General features: G+C 32.9%; 1 protein-coding gene across 1 annotated transcript in view; it reads left to right on the top strand.

The window, feature by feature from the left end:
* Window positions 1-1,389: 1,389 nt before the first annotated feature.
* LOC149789213 (conserved oligomeric Golgi complex subunit 6-like) overlaps window positions 1,390-11,160 on the top strand; it is a 63,669-nt gene continuing 53,898 nt past the window's right edge. Inside the window, exons 1-2 of the mRNA XM_089975379.1 lie at window positions 1,390-1,492; window positions 6,560-6,703. Of these exons, the coding sequence (XP_089831505.1) occupies window positions 1,391-1,492; window positions 6,560-6,703 (246 nt within the window). The 5' untranslated portion in view covers window position 1,390. The remainder of the gene's footprint in view (window positions 1,493-6,559; window positions 6,704-11,160) is intronic.

Raw genomic sequence — 11,160 nt, 5'->3', positions numbered from 1 at the left:
TATAGGCTTTAAACACAGAAAAATGTAAAATAGAGACTGATATAATTCCTTTCACAATACAATCGAATCCTTCGTTATCTAACCTACGTCGTATAATTAATAAATTTTATAGTCTCCTAAATTTATCAAATAAAACCAGCGTAAAAGCACTTTACAAAAATAAATCAATTATCGCTTAAAGAATAAGTGCAAGATTTTTTTTAGTACTAAACAGACAGAAAAGAAAAGAAAAAAACATTTTCGTCATCTAAATGTAACATACACAGGTGCTCTCGATGTGCAAACATAAGAGAAACTACTAACATGAATAATCATCGCTTTCATGTACAATATTATAGAGATTCGCAGTTTTCATCTAATATTTCAACACAGTTTGACACCAGTAATCACTCTCTAAGCGAATTGTCTTCTTTCATGCCAATAGATATTGTGCATGGTGACATGAATAGATTCAAAAAAGAAACTTTTTGGATTCATAAGTTAGATACTTTGTATCATAATGGCCTTAATACCAATGCACTATATAAAATTGTATAATTTTCTTTTTTAATTTATAAATTGTATATCCTTCATAACAATATAATTATATGTATGACTGTTTGTCTCTTTTATTTTATTATTTTACTGTTACGTAATGACGTAATTGTTGTTTTAAAATAAAAGACATTATGGGTTTCACAAATTAAATGCGAAATTATTTGCACAAAATTTTCCACCCCACACACGTCGTTCTGCATTTTCCCTCATAGGTTTTATCTCCATCCATCAAAGAGCAGACCGTTCATTGTAACAGTCGATTTAAATGGAATTTAATCTTGACCTCTTCTTTTAGTAATATATAAATTATATCGGCGATATTCTTTTTAATAGAAACAAACCGGAGTTAGAAATACTGAAATGGTTTCACTAAAATACGTCTTGATTATCTGATGGATTAAGTCAGTCTGTTCACGTACATCAGCACCCCGCCCAATTATCCAGGTTTTAAAATTTTGAGAAAGCCCTAATTAACTTTAGTTAAGAATTGCACCCGTTAAATTACATTACAGACATAATACAATGGTATTATATTGTTCACGGAGGAAAGATCACAATTACAGCGTACGATATACTACATCAAAGAGGTGCATATGTCCACAAATCTGTCACTGTATCTGGTAGTGACTCTCATGTACAAGGAGGCAAACTCCATTCCTATGCAACTGGGGCGACTTCTCCGACCACCATGGGGCGACTTCTCCTGACACCTGGGATGAGTTCTCTCAGGGCGAGTTCTCCATGGGGCAAGTTCTCTGCTATTCCACACATACATACATAAGACAGCTTTACGATATTGTTATTAGGCCTAACGGTGAGCACACTTTGGAGGACATTAATAGCAACAAGAAATATGGCAGACAAGGAAACGTACGACGTGTCGTCGTCGCAAACAAGCAATCCGCTTTCCAGGAAGCTGAATAAGATCCTGGAAACAAGACTTGACAATGATAAAGTATCCATATATTTATTGGAAATTTACATCGTGTCAACTTTTAAATCTTTTTAAAATATTTGATTAACCTTCTAATGCGATATCAACATTTGTAACGCATTTTCGAGGTTTCATTATTCTGTTTCACATAAAGTCAGAATGGCTTCTTATGTGTTCGCAGTATCAATTGTATTAAAATCTAAATGTTCAGGGGCATTATGTTTTGCGGAAAATGTTTTTTCGTGAGCTAAAATAGGCAATTTGATATTGTATTTTGCGCGCAATAGATCACAGCATTGTGATAGACCAGCAAGTAGATCTTTTTATTTTCTTCAGACATTACTGGCAGCGGAGGCAAACCGGGCCGGGCCGTATTTCATACTGAAGTTTTCACCTTCCGATCATTCTTGACCATCGAACTCTTAAGTTGCATGTATATTATAAGCACATTTTGTATGTGTATAAAAATTATTATATTCAGATGCAGTGTATTTTGGCCATATGACTTTAAAAGAGCACAGTTGAAGCTGTTCATTGTAATGCATTTTAGCTAATAAGAGTAACTAGAGTACAGTGTTATAATTTCAGGCTAGTAAAAATTCTACAATGATTTTTTGTAACTTTATGAAAGTCCTCAATAAATTTTCAGTCAAAAAGAGACGTGTCTTCATACCATATCATAGGTGTCGACCCTTCGAGATGAAAACCTGTATGCCACACCAATAAAAACCTTACAAAGACCCCAAAATCCTTACACATAAAAATATATTCATACATTATATAAGATTAACAGTTTTAAAACAAAAAATGCTATATACAAATTATTAAAACACATATTTACATAATTATTTACATTTCTGAAATGTTATTTCATTCTTTTTACTTATAACACTATCATCTTCCCTCTTTGGCTAAGCTAAGAAGCTTTTGATGGATGCTGCCTTCTTCATTTCAAAATTTGTTTCATGCAGTTTAGTCCTGAAGTGTTCCTCCAGATCATATATGCTCGACACCATCACTTTAATGTGTTTACTGCATATTTTACAAAAAACTTGTGAAGATCCCAACTTGGATACATCTACAATGTAAGGGAAGACTTTAATCCAATCAGCTTGAAACTTGCCATGACCTCGGTCAGTGTCTTCAAGCTTGCGTTTCTTTGAGTTAGGTTCAGCCATTTGATGGATGGAATATTTCAACTAGATGAGAGAAATAAAACCAAGCAAATTAAAATTTTAGATTTGACATGTGATAGAGGAAGATCTCCCGCTTACAAATATGTTACAAATTTATATTTGTCCCCATAAACCCCAAGATATTACACCAGGAGCTATCCAAAAATTGAAATCTAGAAAGAAAAAAAAATTACAAAGTAGCAGTCTGGATGTTTAACCTCATAAGCTGTTGGTCATTTCTATTAAAATTGTGTATCTGGTGCTTGAAAAGTTATGAATTAGCTCTATTGTGTGCCGATTTTGGTCACAAACTTGATATAAATTGGCAGTTACATATTTTTGAGTCACTCAGTATCTGTACTACATCCGTCATTATGGCAATGCATCTACCTGTTTGCATTATGTATCTGACAAACTTAACTCAAAACTAGAACAGCACAATAAAATGCCAGTGCTTAAATCAGTATAGTATTTATTTTTAATTAGTATATTGTTAAAAATTTTAATAAATCAACTTTATCTCTACACAGAAAAGTCAGATGAATTATGGTTACACCAACATGATTGCCACACTATGTAAAGTATGAAAATTGATGCAAACTGTATGAATTTGATAGTAATAAGTATAAATAGAAAAATAATAATGTATTAAATAAGAAAACTTACTTACTACACAGGTAGTTAGTCAATATTAGAAATCCAGTTGAGCGTCTAATCTCTGTGTGATAAACGACAAGATCTTCATACACTGGAGTTGAACCATGAATGAAACTCATTTCATTATCAAAAGGAAAAGCATGGTTTTGAGTATGATTTGATTGGTTGTTTCGGGCCACCATTGTCTCACTGAATTCTTGTGCTAAAAAAATCATGCCAAGAGTCCCAGATGCACACAAAACAAAAACAAAAACAAACAATATAAATTTAATATTTTTTACGACACAACTGTTCAAAACAGTTTTATGGCCGCACACTGATGTAAAAGGAAAAAAAACATACAAATTACGGGTAAACCATACAAGTTGACACCTATGCCATATTGTTTATTTAATTTCTTTGTTGCTGATAAATTGTTACCATAGTCATTTATAGACAACACATTGAAGCATTAAAGTCAATACATGAATGAACTAAACCCTTCTTTCCAAATGAATCGAAACAGCCAACATGTGAGTGCATCTGTTTTTAGAAAGAGTTTTTTTTAAATGTTACCACTCAATTTCTACTTTGTTATAACAGTCCAATGATAGGATTGCAAATTCGTGTAATTATTTTTTGACTACATATGTGTAGTAACATTAAGCATTGGTTAAATAGTATTTGCTTCACTGCTTTTTTCCTGCCGTATTTTCACAAATATAAGTTAAGTCAGAAAACAACTTCTTTCTTAGAACACTTCTCAAATTCCAAAACATTGCATTGTCTCATACATTTTTGTTCAGCATAATTGCTTTTATGACTAAATCTTCAGTAACATAAAATTTAAATTGTGCCTGCTTTGAATTGTACAGTTTCCTTTAATATTTGCCCAATGGTTTATGAAAACAGACAATTTAATAAAGTTGTACTTATCAGATATTGCAGTGTTCACCACAAGCATTTCACCATGACTGGTTCACTTGTGGTTTCAAACTGATTTTATGAAGAAAATAAATGCATATCTGACACTTGAAATCTTCAGATCATTGATTCTATTTTTAAAGCACAAATTACTATTTACGTAATATTGTTTAAATTTAGAAACACAAGTTTTTATGTTTTTATCATCAAATAATAATATGCAGAAATCAGTCAGTAATAGTTGCTAACTTATCTGGGAAAGGTTTAATGGTCAGTAAGCTATCAAAACATATGTCTGTGAATGTGCAAGAGTTTGTTTGTTTGCACAACTCATATCAACACCAGCTTTTTTATGGCTTGATGCATGCCTACATTTGGCCATGAGCTACATGACAATGGAACTACCTGGCTAGGTCAAGGGAGCATCTCAGAAACTATGTTCACTCAATATACATCTAAGAAAAATAACAGGGTGAAGTAATTTTTGTTTTCAAAACAGAAGGCAAAGTTTACAATGTTTAGGTGACTAAGTCACCCACTTTGCCTGGTAGTATGACTCCTGAGAATTTAAATTCAGCTATGCTGGGTTCTGCTCATTTTTCAGATGGATCAACAACACTTGTATGCTATTCATACAAGCTAAATAATTGTGTTTTGTATTTAATATAGGGAGTAAAATCAGACATTGAAGAAACATTGCTGCTGATCACCAACTTGTAAATAATCTTTGGTAATGATGGCAGTGATATGTAATAATGTTTGCTCTTCAGCATGCATCTCTATGATTGTATCTAACACAAATGAATTGCGTTGTTCCACTTAGTGTACTTTTTCTATGCAAATTAGCCTTATGGGTTTTCCCACAGCAGTGTTCAAAGGACTTGACATGGTGTTATTCTAGTTATTCTCAGCCAGTTAAGTGATCAGTAAAATTGTGGTTTCTTATACCTGCCTGCCTTGATTCAAAGATAATTAGCTTTAGTAACTGCCACAAAGATGTTTGACATGGGCTATGTGCAGGACTGTTTACTGTTCTTTACATGTACTATACATCACTATGTCGGTCAAAACATGTTGTTTTCATTCTTCTTAAGGTTATTGAAAATCGTGTTTTAAAGACAACAGTGTCGGGTGATTTGGGAGTAAAAATAATCATAGTTTTTGTTTGACAGGCCATGTTATAGCAGGTATGAAAGATTCACATTATCATGTCTGTGTTACAAACTGCAAGATTTTGTTCTTAACCTTGATTACAAAAGGGAAATTACAGATGCTGACAGTATGAAATAAAGGCTTGATAGAGCAAGGAAACTGCAGGCAGTTATGTAATAAAAGAATGCAATACATACCAATATTATATAAAGGTGCTAATACATGTAGTGTCGTTTAATTACAGTGTATAAAACTTGTAGCACATGAAACATTATAAACTGAACATGACACTCTCTTTCTCTCTTTTTATACTTATTTGCTGGCATATACCTTGTAAACTTAACTTTTCTGAGCTGAATCTTAACTTGTCCCAAGTAATGGGCAATTACATTTTTTAAAGCCCCACCACCCTATGTTTGGATGTACTTCACTGTGTTTATACTATCAATTTGAATAGCTTCTTTGAAGTAATACAGCCCCATAATATAACTGACACCTTGCTTTATTGCCTATAAATTGAGTGCACTTTGTAGTCTTTATTGTGTTTGCTCCATACAGAAGCTGTGTTAGTCTTTTAAATCACAACCACTTTTTCTCAGACTCTGCTGGTCTATGGACATTTTTTTTCTAACTAGTCGACTAACATTTTTCATCTAACCTGTGACATTTTTTCAACCATCTTTTTTCAGTTATCTGTTGGCAAATGATGGTAAACTACACCCAACTTGTTTTTAATTTACTGTAAGAATTTTAGGACTTCAGTTTGCTTTGGAATGTTTGTGATTCAATGTGTATGGTACCTGTTTGTCAGTATACATAAAATCGGTGTCATCCTTCAGTTGTCTGCTTAGTTGTATTTTCATATCCCAGCTTTGTTATGTGTGTGTATAATACCTGACTGAAACCCAGTCATGACATTAAAACTTTAATACAGTTTGTTTTGCAACCCCGATGCATGTTTCATGTAATAACTAGAATTTGGAGTAAGATCCATTCATTTATTAAATTTTGTCACCTTTATCATTATCATAAACAGTCTCTGTAATGTAAGATACTAATTCTTTAGTTTTCTATCATTATACAGACTGGTATGTAATTATAGGAATGATTTTCCATGCATCTCTCAGTGAGGTCAGTGTTATTGTTGAAAGGATAAGTGAAGGCCAGTTTATGTACTGAATTTTCATGTTATCTTTTGCAGGAAATGTTAGAGGCTTTGAAAGCCTTGTCAACTTTTTTCAATGAAAATAATCTCAGAACTCGAAGAAACTTGAGGGGTGATATAGAAAGAAGAAGCTTAGTCATCAATGAGGAATTCTTGGAGACATTCCAAGTTGTTAAAGAGGTATGTTATAAAAAAAATCTTAACTTGTTTTTGATATTCATTATGTAGAAGACCAGGCATCCGTAACCTGTTTATGGCCATTTACAAATCTGCTAGCCTGATTTTTGTGCAGTAGTATAGAGTTCTCCCCCGAGATTCTTGAAACTGTAGGATGGTGCATGAAATTATTTCAAGCTGTTCAAGATGCATATTGTTGTACACAAATATAAAATCTGTCTTCTTTCTTAAGTATAATAACATAATATTACATAAATGGTAAAATAAAACCCTCTTGATATGAATTATGTGGATTTCAGTGTTCAAAACGTATATCTCATATATACTGATATACACTTCTCCCTTGGTAACTTGCATACGACCGGTCCAGAAATATAAACTGTACTATAATCAAGAGCTACAGAGGCACCTCTGAAAAATGAAGAATGGGTGCCATCCTGGCTAGACATCAAGAAGACCATGAATTGGCAGGGGGGGGGTGTCTGTGCTGTTTAATGGCTAAATACTCATTTCATAATCGGGAATAGTTGTAAATAAACTCCTTTATAAAATGAAATTATTTGCTTTTATGCATAAATTACCTTTATTTCCAAGATAAAGCTTACCAGTCTCTGAAAAACATGAAAAACAAAACTCCCAGAGGTTTTGACACATCACATACATGTGTACCTTGTTGTATACCTGCAAAATATTGTGTATGATATCACTGTTGTTTGCACATCAAAACAAGATATCTCATATTAAAAAAGTTGACACATTTGTTGCATGCAAAAACCAACATCGTTCAAACTAAAAAAAATTAAATTGTTTTTTTTAGTGAAATATTGATGGCATGATTTCATTACAAGTAATAGTGGAACTTCTGCTCAACCTTGAGCAAATTCAGTAATTTTAAGTTCACTACAAACTGGCGCTCGCTTCTCCATAATGAACAGTATTTGTCAAGAAAGCTTTGAATTCACCGGATACTTGTTTTGCTATTGCTTGGTTGCTGTGCTATCTTTTATCACATTTTTGAATAACTAGGATAATTGAAGGTAGTTTTAATTGTTACTTGCACACTGATATTTATAACAAGTGTTTGAATGGTCAGTTGAAATGAGTTGATCTGACACAGGACCGTAACACTGCTAACTCTTACACAGGTAGGATTTGCATGCCTTTTACATTTTATGTATTCCATTTTCTTTATTTGATTTGATACAAAATGTATAAGTAATGTGATAATACAAAGCATGTCTACTTTTAAGTGCATGCAGCTACGCATCAAATACATCTGCAAATCGGAGATCATAACACTGCCAGCAGTTAATTTGGTTCTCACAGAAATGCCCACAGATGAAGCTGCGATGATACATTGGCATTTGTAATGTTTGAAAACAAGAGGGCATGTCACATTTATGAAGATTGCACAGAAACCAGATTAAAATATGCAACTAAAACACTAATTTCACTTAACACACTTGTTTCATTGTTGTTTATTTTTTCAAGTGTTGCCACCAGTAGGCATGAGTGACATTTTCACTGATCAAAATTTTATCAAAGTTTGTTATTTACAGCGTGCTGAGACTTGGAATTTAGGAAAGAAATGTAACAAAAGTTAAGAATTTCATGAAATTGATTCATATTTCTGGAGACTAAATGTCATTTTCAGCAATAAACATGGGTTTTCTTGACCAATTTTGATCATGGTCAGCAAACAAGGGTCAGTTCTTTTCTAGAAAAATGGGATCCATGCTTGCCACACCTTATAAGTGGCTTCACAAGTTATTCAGAGAGTTTTATGCTTTTTATATATCTCTTTAATCATGAATCTGTATTTAAAGTCGCACTTGATGTATTAAGACAAAAAACATTTGAACCCTTTTTGGTATAATACTGTAATAAAAGGAACATTTCTGCTATTACAATAGTAAATGATATTCAAATTTATCTTTTTAAATTTTTGGCCCTTTTATCAATTTTTATTTTTTTATTATTTAAATATTCTAATTGTTCATTCACACCCACATTTTGCTGATTAGCATGACAGTCCACATGTATTGAGATGCAATTTATCACTATTTATACACACATGTAGTACAACTAACCTTCCTTTATATAATGTGCAGTATTTCACAACAGTTTATGTGAAATACAAACTGGGAACCAATTTAGCTCAGTTAATAAAGTGTCGGACTTGTAATCCAAGGGTCATGGGTGTTATACCCAACTAGGCAAACTTGGGTAGGCTATCTTGGAGTATCCTTAGAAAAGGCACTTAGCTCCCATTTTCTCAGTATGATATAGCCAGTAATGTGCTAAAATTACCATTGACAATAACCAAATAAAACAAATTACATATTATTATCCGAACTCTGGAAAAATATAGTTAAGGGATCGTCTATTTCTTCATTAAATATATTTCCCAATCATAATACCTTGGGAGGACTACTACTACCTTACAGATCTAACTGTCACAAATAAAACATTTTAGCTAATTAGCTAACAGTTACCAGCCCTGAAAGGTGGCAGTTAGACAGTTTATCTCCCCTAGATACATGGATTGGTGTCAGATCTACAGCTAAACACTCATCTGACTCACTGACACCAATTGCTTAGCAGACTGCTAAAACTACTTTATTTGAAACTAAACAACTATTTTAGTCCAAATTTGATTTATTTCATCATCTTGAGATAGAATATAAGCAAGGAAATTGTGTTGCATTTCTTGTACGCTGTATGTTGGGAATAATTTTCCCAATGGCATTGATCTTGTTCTTGCTGCTGTTGTAAAGCAGTTGCATTAAGTTTTGCATTTACCTCATGTACCATGACACTTGTATGTAAAGTTGTGAAACTTTATCCATCTTAAAGGGTAATACTAACAAGATGCAAAAAATAGTTTACCTTGACCTACTTTTCATGCTTTACTGATTATGCACAGTGTCTGCATTTCGCTTCTACTTGGTGTGAAGAGGAACCCTACTGGTTTTGAGTCAAAAGGTCATGGTCAAGTTCACTTTAGCTGAAAGCAACCAAAAAAAAAACGGTTTCTGCACAATAAGATTAAATTAACACCACAGACCTAAACCATGCTTGGTGTTTCACTTTTGTATATGGGATTTGGAAGAAACCTGTCATTTTTGGGTGAAAAGGTCAGAGGTCAAAGTCATGGGCTGAAAGAAGAAAATTAGTTTCTGCACAATATATTGCTTCTGCATAACAGTCCTTGTCCAAACTTGGTGCATAACTTGAAGAAGGAAAAAAAGCATGTATATTTTGGGTTAAAGTAGCCAAAGATCCAATTGGCTTTGACAGAAAGAAGAAGTTTGTTTTTTGCAGTGTAATTTTAGTTCTTAACAATGTGTCTTGACCAAAGTTTGTGGAAGTATGGAAGAAGCCTGTTAATTTTGTGGTCAAAGGTCAAGATCATTGTGACTTAAGAAAATGGATTTTACAGAATAACTTGTTTTAGGATAAAATCATCAAACTTCGTGGAAAACTTGCATTGAGGTAATAAAGAAACATGTGTGGAAAAAACAAAACATAATCTGGTAATTTTGATGAGATAATAATGGTTTCTGCATATTAAATGTAGTTGATTAATTCTTTATCTTCTGCAATTAGTAAGCACTCTCCAAATGAAGTCTGCTAAACTGCCTGCCATTGAGTGGCTGTTTATGGACAAAACCGAAGAGTATCATAATGACTACCTGAATGAGAGTTATTTGAATTTGTGCTCATGCTGTCTCCATTTTCTATACCAACCTTTTCCCAAGCAAACTGTAGTTTAAGGAGAATTTTCTTTAAAACACTCACCAGAGTTTATTCTGGAATTTACATTTTAATAAAAAAGATTATATGTACTGCATGAAAGGCCTTTATTTCTGCAACCAAAGCAGATGACCACATTGGATCAGGCTTGTCACTACTTTGTTTACCAGCAAATCTGTTTGTTTTGGCTACCAATGACTAGAATATTTCTTGGGGAAAAAATTGTAAAATGAAATCTCCTTTGCATTTTTCATCAAGGCCCTGAATCTAAAATTGTCAATATTTTAGCTCAAATAATGAGTACTTCCTATTTGAACTGAATAATCCAGTTCCTCTTGAATAATATCTAAGTACAACTTAAAACATGAATGCAGACTTAAAATAGGAATACAAGAAATGAGGATGACTGCAAAACTGGAATGAATCAAATTGCTCAGTTCTTTTCTTATATACACCTTCTATTGTGACTAAATTTCACAATATACCCTGTGACGGATCTTATTACTCAATTTGCCTTGAATTTGCCTATTCATGTGACCCAGCCCAACCAATGGGAAGTTACTGAATTGTTCTAGAGATGTTGAAACCCCATCAGCCAATGAGAAATTAATCCAAAGGCACCATTAAGTCTTATTATTAAGATTATTGGTAATAATTGTCAATAAATACATAAGAATCTATTTATAGATCCTATATAATATTAA

Source organism: Sinohyriopsis cumingii, chromosome 11 (genome assembly GCF_028554795.1).
Source record: "Sinohyriopsis cumingii isolate HCF-2022 chromosome 11, ASM2855479v2, whole genome shotgun sequence".
Classification (NCBI taxonomy): domain Eukaryota; kingdom Metazoa; phylum Mollusca; class Bivalvia; order Unionida; family Unionidae; genus Sinohyriopsis; species Sinohyriopsis cumingii.
This window is presented reverse-complemented; position numbering and strand designations above follow the sequence as displayed.